This window comes from Gorilla gorilla, chromosome 4 (assembly GCF_029281585.2).
Source record: "Gorilla gorilla gorilla isolate KB3781 chromosome 4, NHGRI_mGorGor1-v2.1_pri, whole genome shotgun sequence".
Lineage (NCBI taxonomy): Eukaryota > Metazoa > Chordata > Mammalia > Primates > Hominidae > Gorilla > Gorilla gorilla.
In genome coordinates, this window is record NC_073228.2 from 144749257 (window position 1) to 144767561 (window position 18305).

The 18305-nt window shown below is 41.4% G+C and overlaps 1 protein-coding gene across 18 annotated transcripts in view; it reads left to right on the forward strand.

Annotated features, from left to right (window-relative positions):
* Positions 1–18305, forward strand: part of LOC101152878 (protocadherin alpha-C2) — a 214820-nt gene that overhangs the window by 116574 nt on the left and 79941 nt on the right. Inside the window, exon 2 of one of the 18 annotated variants that reach the window (XM_055389220.2) lies at positions 12737–13631. The exons of 15 other annotated variants lie outside the window; for them this stretch is intronic. In XM_055389220.2, coding sequence (XP_055245195.1) covers positions 12737–12772 — 36 coding nt within the window. In that variant the 3' untranslated portion in view covers positions 12773–13631. Of the gene's footprint in view, positions 1–10227; positions 16165–18305 lie in introns of those variants that run through there. 2 more of the 18 variants (XM_055389217.2, XM_019026985.3) reach the window with 2 other exon arrangements.

The window sequence follows — 18305 nt, forward strand, 5'->3', positions numbered from 1 at the left end:
TTGGCAGTGAAGCCAATGGGTCCCAGGCTTTACTTTGCTGGGAGACTTTTTGTTACAACTTTGATCTAATTACTTGTTATTGGTCTGTTTAGGTTTTAATTTCTTCATAGATCAACCTTGGTAAGTTGTATGTGTCCAGGAATTTATCCATTTCCTCTAGATTTTTTAATTTATTGGCATATAGTGGCTCATCATAGCCACTAATGATCCTTTGAATTCCTGCAGTATCAGTTGTAATGCCTCCTTTTTCAGCTCCGATTTTATTTACTTGGGTCTTCTCTCTTTTTTTCTTCATTAGTCTGTTTAAAACTTTGTCAATTTTATTTATCTTTTCAAAAGATTGACTTTTTGTTTTGATGATCTCTTGTATTTTCATCATTTCAAATATATTTCTGCATTGATCTTTATTATTTTCTCTACTAATTTTGGATTCAGTTTGCTGTTGCTTTTCTAGTTCTTTAAGATGTATAGTTAGGTTATTTAAATGAGGTTTTCATTCTTTTCCAGTGTAGGCAATTTCAGCTACAAATTTCCCTCTAATAGTACTCCTTTTGTTGTATCTCATAGGTTTTGGCATGTTGTGTTTCCATTATCATTTGTTTGAATCAAATTTTCAATTTCCTTTTAAATTTCTTTATTGACCCACTGGTCATTCAGGAGCATATTATTTAATTTCCATGTGTTCATGTAGTTTCCAAAATTCCTCTTTTTTATTTCTAATTTTACTTCATTGTGGTCAGAGAAGAATCTTGATATGATATCATTTTTTTAAAAATATTTTAGGACTTGTATTGTGACTAGCATATGGTCTATCTTTGAGAATGATCCACATGCTGAGGAGAAGAATGTGTATTCTGCAGCTGTTGGATGAAATGCTCCATAAATATCTATTAGGTCAATTTCTTCTATAGTGCAGATTAAGTCTGATGTTTCTTTGTTGAGTTTTTGTCTGTCAGTTCTGTCCAATACGGAAAGTGGGGTGTTGAATTCTCCACCTACTATTGTATTGCGATCTCTATCTCTCTTTTAGCTCTAATACTATTTGCTTTTTATATCTGGGTGCTTCAATGGTGGGTGCATATATATTTATAACTGTTATATCCTCTTGCTGAATTGACCCCATTATCATTGTACAAAGACCTTCTTTGTCTCTTTTTACAGTTTTTGTCTTGAGATCTATTTTATGTGTTATAAGTGTAGTTACTCCTGCTCCTGTTTTGTTTCCATTAGCAAGGAATATCTTTTCCCATGCCTTTATTTTCCAGTCTATGTGTATCTTCATAGGTGAAGTGTTTCTGGTGGCCAACAGATCATTGGGTCATGTTTTTTCATCCATTCAGCCACTTTATGTCTTTTTATTGGAGAGTTTAGTCCATTTACATTCAATATTTTCATTTAAGTAGAACTTCCTCCTGCCATTTTGTAATTTGTTTTCTCGTGGTTTCATGGTCATCTCTCCCTTCTTTCCATCTTCTTTTTCATGAAAATAATTTTCTCTGGTGGTATGATTTAATTTCTTGTTTTTTATTTTTTGTGTATCCATTGCATGTTTTTCGATTTGAGGTTACATGAGGTTTATGACTTATCTTATGACCCATTATTTTAAACTGATGGCAACTTAACAGACTGCATAAACAAAAAACAAACACACAAAAGGAAAACTAATACAAGTTCTACACTTTAACTTTATCCTCCTGCTTTTAACTTTGTGTTGTTTCTCTGTGTCTTATTGTACTATGTTGTGAAAAGTTGTCATTTTTTTTTTTTTTTTTTGAGTCAGAGTCTTGCTCTGCTACCAGGCTGGAGTGCAGTGGCCTGATCTTGGCTCACTGCAACTTCTGCCTCCTGGGTTCAAGCGATTCTCCTGCCTTAGCCTACTGAGTAGCTGGGACTATGGGCACGCACCACCACACCCACCTAATTTTTATATTTTTAGTAGAGATGGGATTTCACCATGTTGGCCAGGATAGTCTCGATCTCTCGACCTAGTGATCCACCCATCTTGGCCTCCCAAAGTGCTGGGATTACAGGCATGAGCCACCATGCCTGGCCAGGTTGTCATTATTTTTGACCAGTTCATCATTTACTCTTTCTACTTAAGATAAGTTTACATACCACAATTACAGTGTTATAATATTCTGTGTTTTTCTGTATGCTTATTCTTACCAGTAAGTATCTGGGCATTGAAGAGTTAGGTATTTCTTGTAGTCTTTGCAGTCTGGGCTTGTTTGTCCCTGTCCTTCTTGAGAAGGTTTTCCAGAAGGTTTTTATTTGAAGGAGCTTGGGCCTCAATCCCAATAATACTGTGGTTTTTGCAGACTAGTAGAGGTACCATCTTGGAGGTCTTGAATAAGATCCAGAATGATTATCTGGATTGCCAGGCAAAAGCACTTGTTCTTTTCCCTTACTTTCTGTCAAACAGTCTCTTTCTGTCTCTCTCTCTCTCTCTCTCTCAAGGTGCTGGGCCATCTTGAACTAGGGGTATGGTGATGCAAGCACTCCTGTGGCCCCCACCTTGGATTGTGCTGGGTCAGACCTATAGCCAGCACAGCCCTGGGTCTTGTCCAAGGCCTGCTGTAACCACTACCTGACTACCACCTATGTTCACTCAAGGCTCTAGGGCTCTAAGATCAGCAGGGGGTGACACCAGCCAAGTTTGCATCCTTCCCTTTAGGGTAGCAAGTTCCCCCTGGCCCTGGGCAGGCCCAGAGATGCTACTTGGGAGCCAGGGATTGGAGTCAAAATACTTAGAAATTTGCCTGATATTTTATTTGACTATGGCTAAGCTGGCACTCAAACCACAAGACAAAGTCTTTCCCATTCTTCCCTCCCCTTTCCACAGGCAGAGGTGCCTCTCCCTGTGGCCAATACTACCACTGGTCCACAGGGAATCTGCCTGGCCACTGCTGATGTTCACTTAAAGCTCAAGGGCTGTTCAGTTGTGTTGTGGTGAATGCTGCCAGGCCTGGGACTCTTCAAGGAAGTGGGCACCCCTCTGCCCTGGGGAAGATCCAAATATGCTTTCCAGGAGCCAAAGCCTGGACTTGGGGACCCCAAGAGCATGCTTGTTGCTCTACTCCACGTGGCCAAACTGGTACCAAAGGTGCAAGACAAAGTCCCCTTTACTTTTTCCTCTGTTTCTGTCAAACAGAAGGAGTCTTTCACTGTAGCCACCACGACTAGGAATGTGCTGGATCACACCTGAAGTCAGCACATCTCAGAACCTAAGGCCCACAGTATACTACCTGGATATCACTGCTGGTTATTTGGTGCCCAAGGGCTCTTTAGTCAGCAGGTGATTAATCTTGCCAAGACTGGGTCCTTCCCACCAAGGCAATGGGTTTTCTATTTGTCCAGGGTGTGTCTAGAAATGTCATCTATGAGCTAGGGCCTGGAATGCGGGCCTCATGACTCTACTCAATGCCCTATCCTACTGTGGCTGAGCTGGTATCCAAGATGCAAGACAAAGTCCTCTTTACTCTTTGCTCTCCTCTCCTTAAGCAGAAGGAAGGAGTCACTTTTGTTGCTGCAAGCTTCACTGCCTGGGATAAGGGGAGGGGTGGCACAAGCACTCCCTTAGCTGCCCCAGCTGATGACTTCCTAGGTCATGTGCCACCCCTATCCCTCTGGTTCTGAGCCCAGCCCAGCACTAGGAGTTACCTAGGAATTGCAATCCTTGTGTCCTAGACCGTCTTTCAAGTTTACCTAGAACCTCAGAGCACTTAAGCCTATAGTGGTGAGGCTTGCTGAGAAACTCGAGTTCTGACTGCTGGGATGAGTGATTCACCTCTGGCGAGGCCTGTTCCAAAATCTCCCTTCATGTGCGGCTGCTGGCTGAGTCCAGCACAGTGTTGTTCCCTGCTATGACAGTACCGAGTTTAATGTAAAGTTCCCCAGTTGCTGTGCTTTACCTCCTCCAAGTGTGCAGACTCCCCACGTTGCTCAGCTGCTGCTGGGGGATATGAGAGGGGTGATGGTGGTGATCCCAGAGTGTCTCTCCAACCCTCTTCAATGCCTCTTTTAGTGATATGCTGTTAAATCTAGGTACTACGATTGCTCACCTGATGTTTGGTTTTTGTAATGACGCTTTTCTGTGTGCAGATAGTTGTTACAATTTGGTGTTCATGTGGCGGGGGAGGGGAGGATGATGTAGGCTTCTGTTCCACTATCTTGCTCCACCTCAATAGTCTGATGTGCAGAAGCTCTTTAGTTTAATTAGGCCCCATTTGCCAATTTTTGTTTTTGCTGCAAGTGCATTTGGCATCTTTGTCATGAAATCTTTGCCAGGGCCTATGCCCAGAATGATATTTTCTAGGTTTTATTCTATGGTTTGTATAGTTTTAGGTTTTACATTTAACTCTTTAATCCATCTCAAGCTGATTTTTGTTCATGCTGAAAGGAAGGGGTCCAGTTTTCAGTCTTCTGCATATGGTTAGCTAGTTATCCCAGCAATATTGAGTAGGAAGTCCTTTCTCCACTGCTTGTTTTTGTTGAAGATCAGATAATTGTAGGTGTGCAGCTTTATTTCTGGGTTCTCTAACCTGTCCCATTGGTCTATGTGTCTGTTTTTGTATTAGTACCATGTTGTTTTGGTTACTGTAGCCTTGCAGTATAGTTGAAGTTGGGTAGTGTGATGTCCTTCTTGTTCTTTTTGCTTAGGATTGCTTTGACTATTTGGGCTCTTTTTTTTTTCCATATGAATGTTAGGATAGTTTGTTTTTCTAATTCTATGAAAAATAATGTTGGTAGTTTGATAGGAACATCATTGAATCTGTGAATTGCTTTGGACAGTATGGTTATCTTAACAATGTTGTTTCTTCCTACCCATGAGCGTGGACGGTCTTTCCATTTGTTTGTATCATCTCTGATTTCTTTCAGTAGTGTTTTATAATTCTTTTTATAGAGATCTTTCACATCCTTGATTAGCCATATTCCTAGGTATTTTCTTTTTGTGTATGTCTATTGTAAATGGCATTGTGTTATTGATTTGGCCCTCAGCTTGGATGTTGTTGGTGTACAGAAATGCTGATTTTTGTACATTGATTTTGTATGCTGAAACTTTGCTGGAGGTTTTATCAGATGTAGGAGCTTTTTGGCAGAGAATATAGGGTTTTCTAGGTATAAAATTATATTGTCTGCTAAGAGAGATAGGTTGACTTCCTCTCTTCCTATTTGGATGCCTTTTATTTCTTTCTCTTGCCTGATTTCTCTGGCCAGGACTTCCAGTAGGATGTTGAATAGGGGTGGTGACAGTGGGCATCCTTGTCTTATTCCAAGTCTCAAGGGGAATGCTTTGGATGGTATCAATCCTTTTAAACTTATTGAGGATTGTTTTAGATAATGTTCCATGTGCAATTGAGAAGAATGTATATTATGCTGCTATTGGCTGTATGTTCTATGGATGTTGCTATGATATGAATGTTTGTGTTCCCCAAATTCATAAATTGAAACCTAATTCTCATGGTGATGGTATGAAGAGGTGAGACCTTTCAAACATAATTAAGTCATGAGGGCAGAGCCCTCATGAATGGGATTGGTGCCCTTATAAAAGAGGCGCAGAGAGGTGCCTTGCCTCTTTCACCATGTGAGGACACAGCAAGAATGTGACATCCATGAACCAAAAAGTGGCCCCTCCCCAGACACTAAATCTGCTGGTGCCTGAATCATGAACTTTCAAGCCTCTAGAACAGTGAAAAATAAATCTCTCTTGTTTATTAACTACATAGCATATGGCATTTTGTTATAATATCCTGAACAGACTAAGACAGATATCGTTTAGGTTAGTTGGTTTTTAGTGTTGTTCACATCTTTCATTTCCTAGTGATCTTCTGCCTAGTTGTTGTCCATTATTGGAAGTGGAGTATTAAAGTCTCCAATTATGACTATTGAATTGTCTATTTCTCCCTTCATTTCTGCCAGTTTTTGCTTCATGTGTTTTGGGGCTCTATTATTAGATGCAAGTATGTTTTTAGTTGCTATATCTTCCTGATTGGTCCTTTTGTCATTATAAAATGTCCTTCTTGATTTCTAGTAACACTTTTTGTCTTGTCTGTTTTGTCTGATATTAGTGTAGTCACTCCAGCTATCTTGTGGTTGCTGTTTGTACAATATATGTTTTCCCATTCTTTTACTTTCAATCTGTTTGTATCTTTGAATCTAAAAGTGTCTCCTGCAGACAACACACAGTTGGATGTTGTTTTCCTAAAAACTCTAGACTGACAATTCTGCCTTTTGATTGGGTTCTTTAATGTATTCACATGATGTTACTATTGATATATTTGGATTTATGTTTGTTATTTTACTCCTTTTTCTATATGTTTTAATTCTCTTTTTTTCCTATACTTTTCATTTACTGATTTATATTAAGTGAATATTTTAGAATGTAACATGGTAATTTTTAAAATAAATTTTAAACTGTATCTTTTGAGTTATTTTCACAGTAGTTTCTCTAGAGTTTACCATATGTATTTTAGCTTATTGGTATCTGCTTCAGATTTATATTAACTTAATTCTAGTGAGATATAAATATGTTACTTCTAGATAGCTTTATTTCTCTTCTGCCTTTTGTATTACTGTTACACATATTACATCTTGTGGTGGATTGAATTGTGGGCCTCAAAAATATATGTCCACATAGTAACCTTTGGAACCTGTCACCTCATTTGGAAATAAGTCTTTGAAGACATAATTATATTAGAGATTTGGGGATGAAATTACCCTAAATTTTCAGGTGGGGGCTAATTCCAGTGAAAAGTTTGTTTTGTTTTTTAAATAAGAGATAGAAGATGAGAAAACAGACACAGAGGAAAAGGCCATGCGAAGATGGAGACAGAGATTGGAGTGATGTCAACAGCCACCAACACCTGGAAAAGGCAGAAACAGATTCTCCGTAGAGCCTCTAAAGGGAGTGCAACCTTGCCAACATCTTGAGTTTTGATTTCTCCTCTCCAAACCTGGGAGAAAAACTGTCTTAAGCAACCCAGTGTGTAGTAATTTGTCACAGCAGCCACAGAAAACCAATGCACATTTATAGTATTATATACCCAACAATACATCGCTATAATAATTATTACTTTATGTAATCTTATATTTTTTAGAGGCACTAAGAGAAAAAAGGAGAAAATTATATATTTATGGCATTTCTTATTTGTCATTGCTAGTTCTATTCATTTATTCTTGTGGATTCATATTACCATCTGGTGTCTTTTTTTTTTTATCAGATACAGCTGTTCTCCCACACACCTCTTTTATACTGTAATTGACAAATTTGTTATATTTCTATATGTTTTTGGTCCAACAATAGAGTTCTACATACTGTTTTATGCAATTAGTTAGACTCAGGTTTTCTATTTCACCTTCGAAGTGTGGCCCTTAGGCCAGGAGCGGTGGCTCACGCCTGTAATCCCAGCACTTTGGGAGGCCGAGGTGGATGGATCACAAGGTCAAGAGATTGAGACCATCCTCGCCAACATGGTGAAACCCCGTCTCTACTAAAAATACAAACATTAGCTTGGCATGGTGGTGCGCGCCTGCAGTCCCAGCTACTCAGGAGGCTGAGGCAGGAGAATTGCTTACACCTGGGAGGTGGAGGTTGCAGGGAACCAAGATCACGCCACTGCACTCCAGCCTGGCGACAGAGCAAGACCGCATCTAAAAAAAAAAAACAACAACAAACAAACTGTGGCCCTTAGAACTTAAAGTCATACTTTGGTTCTCAAATCAGTTCCAAGAGTAGGTGATCTAGCCCTTTCATTCTAAACACTACACATGTAGTACTAGAGTACAATATTGTATTTGTTTATTTTTTCAGAGTCAGGGTCTTGCTATGTTTTCTAGACTGGGGTGCAGTGGGGCAATCATAGCTTACTCTAACCTTGAACTCTTGGGCTCAAGAGAATCCTCCTGCCTCAGTCTCCTAAGTAGCTAGGACTACAGGTGCACACCACTACACCCAGCTAATGCATTTTTTTAACAGACATAAAGCACAGTTTTTTCACAATAGATTGACAACGATAATTCACGTCTTTTTTGCTAGATGATATTAAGCCACAGATCAAAAAGTCCTAGACTTTTATACTTACTTGAAAAAAACCTCAAATTTGCTGAATGCCGTTGTATTAAGAGCTAATCTGTCTGGTCCAATCACATAATATATTTGCCTATATTCAAGTTTCATATTTCTACATATTTGATAAACATTAACACTAGATTTTCCTCTGTGCTGCAGATAAAAATTTTCTTCAATGGTGTGTGAAAAGGGAGGCCTGCAACCACTACCAAACCACTCTACCTGAGATTAGTTTATTAGATAGTGCCTAACCTGAAATAAAAATCTGCTGACAGAACATTCTGCAAAAAAAGCTCTATTATGTTATAGTAGAGCTCATACTATATTATGGTTTCAAAGGTAATAAGAAAGATATCATCAGATCATCATTATGGTAGCTATTTTAAGGGAATTTAATAAAAATTTAACAGTTATCATCAAACACTGGCCACCTCAATTTTAAACAGTAAACACACGAATTACTCCCAGAAAAATTATAAGCATAACAGGACACTTCTTGGCTACTATTCAATACTGACTTGGATGTTCTAGATAACACAAGATAAGATACATGTGTGAATATCTATACACATATAGACATATTTATAGATGTGTGTGTATATATACAGTATATATATAAGATTTTAGAAAGGAGGATAAATATATATTACATGATAAAACTTATAGTCAATATAATTTTACAATTTGTAAAATCCCAGAGAACCAAAGGAAAAAATAGAACTAAAAAAGAGTTCAATGAAATGATTAGTTTAACAAAAATATATAAAAAATGTAACTTTCCCACATACCTTCAAAATGTAGCAATCCCACTAAGCAAAAAGTGGTATTTCTACCAACTATAGATAAATGAAAATTCACCTTTAAATGTGTCTTATCCTCCATGAAACTCATCAAAAACAACAAAAAGTACAGCAGACAAAAAAAGTCTTATCTTTAATGAAACTCTGTAAAACATTTGAACCTCAACTATGATGTATATGAACATAAGTTACTAAGTGCCATGAAGATTGGACCAAGATATGAAAATGCTAGGAGAGGATACCTTTCACTGAAGATCTTGGAAAGCGTTGGTATATTGGTATTTTCTAGAGTAGTGATTCTCACTGAGATGCAAAACCAAAGACTCCTTGTTTTGGATTAAAAAGATCTAGGTACAGAGGCTAAGGGCAGGACTCTCTCATTATCCTATTTGTCAACACAAAATAGGAGAGAAGGCAGGACTAAATCTGAGAGTGAGCAGATGCACCATTATTTCAAGATTGAACCTAAGGATGTGGCAAGGTAAGGAGAAAAGTCAGGATGACAAGTTGCCCTGTAGCCACCAGTTCTCATCAGTTGAAGATATATTAAAACTATGGTACACATAAGCCACTCCATCAAACAGTAAATATGGCTATACTGCAAGCAGTAAAAAAGCGAACAGGCTCTGCTTCCATACAGTTAAGAACAAAAAGAAACACTTGACAAGGTTGAGAAAAATAAACGGAAAAAAATAAGAATTTAAAAGAACTGGAGAGAAAACTGTAGCTTTGGAATACAGAAAAAGGAGATACAGCATACTGCTAATAGATGTCCTCAAAGAGACCAAATACATAGACAAGGGGGAAAAAATCCAAAGACATCATTCAAGAAAAAATTTTGAGATACAGATAAACTTCAGACTTTTACTTCCAGCAATGGAAATCTAGTTTGTCTTCAGCCAGTGGCATATCTCAGACAACAGGCAAGCCATGAGAATGGTTGTTGGACTGCAGTTTTGGACTCTATTACTACATGTATAGTATTTAGAATAAAAGAGCTAGGTCTCCTCATGTCAGTACTTATTTGACCAATGGGAGTATGATTTTAAGTTTTTAGGGTCACACTTTGAAGGTGAAACATAAAAAAAATTATAGAAAGATAAATTTTTGTTCAGATGCATCTACTGCAGCAATTTGGGAGGCTAAGGTGAAAGGATCGTTTGAGCCCAGAAGTTTGAGACCAGCTGGGCAACATAGTGAGACCTTGTCTCTACAAAAAATTAAAAATTAGCTGGGTGTGGGGGCGCTTGGCCTAGGAGTTCAAGACCAGTCTGGGCAACATAGTGGGACCCTATCTTTATAAAATATTTTTTAAAATTAGTTGGGCATGGTGGTGTGTGCCTATAATCCTGGCTACTTGGGAGGCTGGGGTGGGAGGATCACCTGAGCCCAGAGAGGTAGGGGCTGCAGTGAGCCATCTTCACACCACTGCACTCCAGCCTGGATGATGAAGTGAGATTCTGTCCCAAAAAAGGGACAAAATGAAATATCAGCAATGAAACGTCCTGCTAAAGAGAAGGTTTGTTAATTCATAATTTTAATGTTTATCTGGTCATCTTATCCAAAAGGCAAAAATCTTTAGCCTCCCTTATCTTTGGGATATCGTTCTCTCTTAAATGTTGCTTTCTCACAAATCCCAATTTACTTGAATAAGAATGCAATGTTATGCCAAAAGTTAGGGAGGCATATGGTGGGACAAATCCTACTGGGTGGATGCTTTCTTCATTCTTTTCACAAATGAAATCTTCTGAAAATAGACGTCAGTGGCAGTTTAAATAGAGAAATGGGAAAAAGGGAAGCCAAAAATCTGAGAAGCGTGTGAAAGAGGAGGAGTTTCTGTGAAGATTTCCCATACTGTTCTCTGTATGCATTTTTCCTTTTTTCCTCACGCCCTAATCTATACCCACACATACTATCCCTCTAGGTGCAGCTCAGAATTCCTAAACCTGGTATAATTGGAGGCATGGCTGCAGACCTAAAAGTAAGGGGCCTGCCAAAAGTTTGGTACATCTTTACAGTTGTATTTCATCTGTTTAAGGCAGAAAGAATAAACTTTCATTCCAAAGCAGTTAGCTTGCTTAGCAGCATTAATTTAAAATGAAGAAATGCACATCCTAATCTCTGGCACTGAAGCAGAAAATTAGTTTTGGTTTAGAAATTTGGTGAAGAATAAGTTCAATTTTTATGGGCTGTTTTGCATCCTGGTGAGATCTAATGAGGTCTGTACTTGTGACTACCTAATAGGCTGACATGTTTCCTCCTTTAATTTTATCTGAGACTTGGTGTCAATGATTTTTTGGTTTCTTAACTCAAAAAGGCAAACTAGCCAAGGGGTATTTACTACTTATATTGCCTTATATCACAGTGTGCCCTTTCTAGTTCCCTAGAAGAGATAACGAATGGGTTTGTGTGTTCAGGGAGGTAACTGGTTTTGAGTGGAACACTGGCGTTATCAATCCCACTCTTAGTGTTAAAAAGAGAATGCCCGAGCTACCCCTCTCCCCACCATTTTAATCAGCAATTTTTAAATATTTTCAAATATTATAGAAATATGCAGGCTGATGCCAGGTGCGGTGGCATGGGGCTCACGCCTGTAATCCCAGCACTTTGGGAGGTCGAGGCAGGCCAATCACTTGAGGTCAGGAGTTCGAGACCAGCTTGAGCAACATGGCGAAACCTCATCTCTAATAAAAATACAAAAATTAGCCGAGCATGGTGGTGCGCGCTTGTAGTCCTAGCTACTTAGGAGGCTGAGGCAAGAGAATCGCTTGAACCTGGGAGGGGGAGGTTGCAGGGAGCTCAGATCGTGCCACTGCACTCCAGCCTGGGTGATAGAGCAAGACCCTGTCTCAATAAAAAAAAAAAAAAAAAGAAAAGAAAAAGAAAAAAAGAAAATAAAAAAGTTAAAAAAAAAATGCAAGGTGAGTGCAGTGGCTCATGTCTGTAATCCTAGCACTTTAGGAGGCTGAGATAAGATGGGAGGATCGCTTGAGCCCAGAAGTTTGAGACAAGACTGGGCAATAAAGCAACACGCTCATCTGGAAAGGAAGGAAGGAAGGAAGGAAGGAAGGAAGGAAGGAAGGAAGGAAGGAAGGAAGGAAGGAAGGAAGGAAAAAAAATTCAAACATACACAAAAGTTGAGAGAATTGTGTAATTGACCCCAATGTACCATCACCCAGCTTCAATAATTATCGATACTTTTAGGCAGGTTTCTACCAGAAAATATGTCCTGGACACTTTAATTCTTGATCTGTGTTCAGATTTTGCCTTTCAAATTTTTCATTATTGGGGCTTTGGACATATTGCACCTGTATTAAAAGAAGGATTTGAGTGAGGAATTTAGTGCTTCATAGTCAATAGTCAATGAGTCTCCTTTTGGCTCGCCTCCTTCTTAGGGAAAGGAACTGGTTGTAGGGTGTTAGGCAGAATTTGGATGTATCTGTTGTGGCTCAGAGATGTTTCTCATAGAACTGATCACTGTCCCAATATCCACGCAAAAGACCAAATTAAAAGCGAGGAGAAATACCTAATGTAAATGACGAGTTAATGGGTGCAGCACACCAACATGGCGCATGTATACATATGTAACAAACCTGCGCGTTATGCACATGTACCCTAGAACTTAAAGTATAATAATAATAATAATAATAAAGCGAGGGTGGGTATCTAGCCTATTCTTATCCTGCCTCATGGTGTTTTCTAAATATTTACAGAAAGAAAATTTACAGAGTAGTTTCCTGGTCAAATTCTAATGAGTATCTCAGTACTTTCCCCTCCACTTCTCACGTCTTCTTTGGGGACGGGTCGTCAAGTCTGTGAGTTTCTAGTTATTGCTACTGACTGGTTTATAACCTCCTCTTTCACCCAGATCGTCAAGGGCCGTTTGCAAAGCACTCCCAAGTAGAGCCTCTTGGAGAAGGAGAAACTGCTGTCACGCAAAAAAAGCCTTGAGCTCGCTGGCTCCGCTGCCTCGAAAAGCCAGAGTCCGGAGGCAGTTTGATGCGGACACTATTCCCCAACCTTCTTCTCCTCCTTGTCGTCTCTATTGCCCTCTTGGCAGCTCCTGGGATACAAGAGGGTGCAGGACAGACTTCAACCCGCACCAGGATCCAGCGCGGAAAGCTCTGCAGCAGGATCCAGCGCGGAAAGCCCCCCGCAGCACTTCTTTCGGGGGGCTCCTGTTTCCTTAAGCCTAGAAGGTGTGGTCGCTCACGTTCACGGTCCCGCCTCTCGCCGCCTCCGCCCGGCAGCTCCACGCTGAGTCCCGCCCTCTCCGCCGGAGAGGTGCGCCGGGGTCAGAGCGCCGGGACCCGACGCGCGGCTCCCAAAGGGCGGCAGGAAGAGCCCAGCGGGGCTCAGCCTCAGTTATCAGCAATCTGCGGGCAGAGGATGTGGAGGTTAAGATCTGGGCAGCCTCAGGGCGTTGTCCTAGAAAACACCGTTTAAGGAGAGAAGTGTTAGTGTCTCGGGGCGTCTCCCAGGCTCCGCCCTGCGCCCGCAGCCAGCGCTGTGGGGGAGACCCCAGCCCGCTGCTACTGGAGACGGCACCTCTCGCGCCCGGGCGGGCGCCCTCGTCTCTGCACCCCTAGGCGGCGCTGCGCTCCTCAACACCCGGCCGGCTCCGCTTTCTCAGACGGCTGCCCAGCCTTCAGCCTAGCAAGCCCGGCTCCCAGCTGGCCAGCCCCTGCAATGCCTGCGTTCGGGAGGCGCAACGTCGGCGGTCGCTGAGTATCCAGCCCGCAGCAGTGACGGCCGGCAGGAGCGTGCTCTTCCCCGCGGCTCGTGCTCTCCAGGAGTCCGGAGCATGGTCCTGGGTCAGCGTTGGTGTAACGTGTTGGTGGAACGTGGACGCCTAGAGGGAGGATGGTGGGCTGGGGGGTGGCAGTTTTATGTTTGTGGGTTTCCTGCGGCGCTGCAGCGGGACAGCTCGAGTACTCAGTGCCGGAGGAGACGGAGCGGGGCGTAGCCGTAGGCAATGTCTCCGCGGACTTGAGGCTGCCAGCGGCCGCTATGTCCTCGCGGAACTTTCGCTTCCTTTCCAGCCACCGCGAGCTCTACTTCGGGGTGGATCTATCCAGCGGCAACTTGGTGGTCAGAGAGCCGGCGGACCGCGAGCAGCTGTGCAGGGCCAAAGCTGCCTGCGTCTTGACCTACGACCTGGTGCTCGAGGACCCGCTGGAGCTGCATAAGATTCGGATTCACGTCCTGGACACCAATGACAACTCACCTCTCTTTCCTGCCGGCGACGTGCAGCTGCACATCCCCGAGTTCCTGACGCCCGGAGCCCGCTTTACTCTCCCGAATGCCCAAGATGACGACGAGGGAAGCAATGGGATTCTAAGCTACAGCCTAAGCCCCAGTCAGCACTTTCGCCTGGACATGGGATCGCGGGTTGACGGCAGCGAATACCCGGAGTTGGTGTTGAAGAAAGCACTGGATCGCGAACAGCGCGCCACCCACCTGCTGGTGCTTACAGCTCGGGACGGCGGGCTACCTGCCCGCTCAGGAGACGCACAAGTCACCATCATTGTGGTGGACACAAATGACAACGCGCCTGTATTTGAGCGCTCCATATACCGCACCAAGGTTCCAGAGACTGCACCCAATGGGACTGTGTTATTCCGAGTTCAAGCCTTGGATCCAGATGAAGGGTCCAATGGGGAAGTCCAATACTCCCTAAGCAACAGCACGCAAGCAGAGCTGCGACACCGCTTTCACGTGCACCCTAAAAGTGGGGAGGTGCAAGTAGCTGCTTCACTAGGTCCTCCTGAAACGCTCTTGGAGGCATACATTGAGGCGAGGGACGAAGGTGTCTTTGGTTTAGCTAGCACCGCTAAACTGCTGGTGGAGGTGACTGACGTGAACGATCATGCCCCCGAACTGGACTTCCTGACTCTTTCGAACCCAGTACCTGAGGACGCTGCCCCTGGCACAGTGATTGCTGTCTTTAGTGTAAAGGATGAAGACCTCGATTCTAATGGTAGGGTCATTTGTGGCATGTCTAGTGCAGGCCCTTTTCAGCTGACGGCTTCCTTTGACAACTACTACAGCCTGCTGATTGATGGGCCCCTGGACCGGGAGCAGATCAGTGAATACCAAGTCCTGATCACGGCCTCAGATAGTGGCTCACCCCCACTTAGCACCCGAAGGACAATCACTGTGTCAGTTGCTGATGTGAATGACAATACACCAAGCTTTCCTCAACCCCAGCAGGAACTTTTCGTTGCTGAAAACAATGGCCCTGGGGCCTCTCTAGGCCGAGTGTTTGCCCAGGATCCCGACCTGGGGAAGAATGGCCTTGTCTCTTATGAGCTGTTGGATGTTATCTCTGAAGGGCCATCAGCCTCTAGCTTGGTGGCAGTGGAATCATCCAGTGGGGCTATCACTGCCAAAACTTCCTTTGACTTTGAGCAGCTCAGGGGGTTTCATTTCCAAGTAGAAGGCCGGGATGGTGGCATTCCTCCCAGAAGTGCAACAGTGACTATAAATTTGTTTGTGGTAGATAAGAATGACAATTATCCGGTTATCTTGTTTCCCTTGCCCAGAAATGGTTCTGTCCCAGTGGAAGTTGTGCCCCGCTCTGCCAGGACTGGACACTTGGTCACAAAAGTGGTAGCAGAGGATGCAGACAGTGGTTCTAATGCCTGGCTTTCCTACCACATCTCCCGGGCGTCTGATTCTAGTCTTTTTAGAATTTCAGCCAATATAGGTGAGCTCCGTACTGCTCGCTTAGTTCTTCCCACTGATGCAGTTAAGCAGAGGGTGGTGGTAGTGGTTCGGGACCATGGAGACCCACCACTTTCCTCCTCTGTCACTCTGGGTGTGCTGTTGAGCAACTCTGTCCCTCAGTTACTTCCAGACTTTGAAGATGTCTGGGAACCAGGAGGGCAGCTTTCTGCCCAGAACTTGTATTTAGTAATTGCCTTGGCTTGTATTTCCTTTTTATTTCTGGGGTGCTTACTTTTCTTCGTGTGTACCAAGTTGCACCAGAGCCCAGGCTGTTGCGCTCAGAGCTGCTGTCGCTCTACAGAGGATCTGAGGTATGGAAGGAAGATGGTTTCAAATCCTTGCATGACATCAGCCACCATAGATGTCACTACAGTTGAGAGACTCTCTCAGACTTATCTCTATCGGGCCTCTCTGGGACTTGGTTCTGATAATAACAGTTTGCTGTTGCGTGGGGAGTACAATGCTGCCGACCTGCGAAATCTTGCCACTGGGGTAGGACTGAATTTGCCAATATCCTGTATTCAGATTCGGAATAGGAAAGGGGATCACGCTAATGTCAATGCCATGGTAAGCAAATTTTATGGAATTTGATTCCTTTGACCAGGAGATGGCTGCTAGCTGTGTTTTGAAATATTTCTTAGACAAGCCTTTCACAACATTTCATCAATTGAATTAAACGCTCCTTCTTAGCACTTCCTGTGCCAAGAAATCTGGAAGTATAGAAGTATTAGAAGATTGCCCTAGGCCTCAAGGGACTTATAGTTTATTTTTGAGAAACAAGGGCAAAAATTAAAACCTATTTAAGAACAATAAAAGTAATATGACATAAAGGTCTAAAATTAAAAATAATATACCAAAATATTTTATAAGCAACAGATGTGTAAGGCACTCTAATATTTAAAGTGAAGAATGAAAAATATGTAAGAGTCTGCTTTATATTAATATAATATGGAAGGTGAAACATTTACTTAAACTATTGCAATGCATTATTAAAAGATGACAATAACCGCAAAAGAAGTAAAAATAAATTACAATGGGGGTTAAAAGAAGGGAGAAAGGGAACATAAGAGAACATTTGAGTGAGGAGGAAGGAGGCAGAGAAGGCTTTGTGATAGAGATCACAGATTTAGTTGGATCTTTAATACGATATACCATTTAATAAAAAACAGTGTATTCTCTAGCCTATACTTTTAATGAATACCATTTTGGTGAAGGTGTCTTCTTTGGGAATGACACCCTAAAACATAGCTAATAGCGCCATAGCAGTGTTTTGTAACTGCTTTGGAGTTTTTGCTTACACAAAAACTGTAAGCCTCTCTCATAACATCTATTTATACTGATAGGAGATCATATTGTTGGATATAGGACTTGACAACCTTTTGTTTTGTGTTTCTATTGATAATATTTTACAAAGAGGAAAGATGAGTAATTTTTATGTCAGAAATATTTATGTGTTCAAAGGTGCACTTACCATCCAAAGTCCATTCAACTTGGATTTAATTTCTTTTATTTTAGGGGACAAATACACTTAACAAATAAGTAAATATCATATTTGAGAGTAATGTATCTAATAAAAGTTAAGTGATTCAAATATTTCAATTTATCTGTTAGTGGCCCTTGGCATTTCAAAACTTTTTTTTTTTTTTGAGACAGGGGTCTCACTATGTTGCCCAGGCTGGTCTCAAACTCCTAGCCTCAAGTGATCCTCCCACCTAGGCCTCCCAAAGTGCTGGGATTACAGGCATGAGCCACTGCAGCTGGCCCTCAAACTTCTTGAGTGCAGTTAGGACAATATTTTGAAGCAATTCTACAGTATTACTTTTTGACTTCTCATAGAAATCCTAGATGCAAGAGAAGGAGGTGTGTAGAAATTAAGGAAGGAAAATGAAGCATTCCTTGTTTTACTATTCTAGGCAATAAGGGGAAAAGTGGCTTGTAAGTTATTCTTCCTCAAGTAATGATGTTAACTGCAAATAAAATAAATTTACATATGTTAAAATTTTCTATACTTAATATTTTCACAATATAATAGAATCCAGCATATAACATATGCTTAGTAAATGCTGACTGAATGAATAAATATGTGCATATATGAATTGAATGGTAACACTGTTCAACACAGAGGGAAAAACTTTAACTTACTTTTCTACTTTAGATGTGTATATGTGGTTAACAGTTTAAAGGTCACTTTCAAATGTACTGTTTCAATGATTATTTTCTTCCTCATGACCTACACTAATGACATAACAGAGGAATTTTCTGATTGTAGAGCTAGCAAGAAAAACTTCAATGCTGTGTCTGGGAGTAAGTATGAGTCCAGTTCTATAGATGACAAAGGAATTAATAGGTATGCACATCATTACATTGTGATATTTGCAGTGGATACTATTTAATAGAATCTCAGTTAATTTTAGGGAAGGAAATTGGTGCACTACAATGCTAGTATTTCAGGTATCAGAGCACTTAATATGTGAACACTTTTCCTACCAAGAAATTTCACTATTTATTTCTTTTATTTTCATTGCTTTCTGTAACAAAAAGAGAGGAGAATACCAGTAATGGCTGTAAAGTTTGGGAGTGAGGAATTTTTTTTAGAAACACATTTTCACTAGACTAGAAAGGAAACATAAGTAAGCGATAGGAAGGCTGATGAATCTAGAAGTTAGAAGGAAAATTAGCTATTTAAAAGGAAAAATATAGGAAATGAC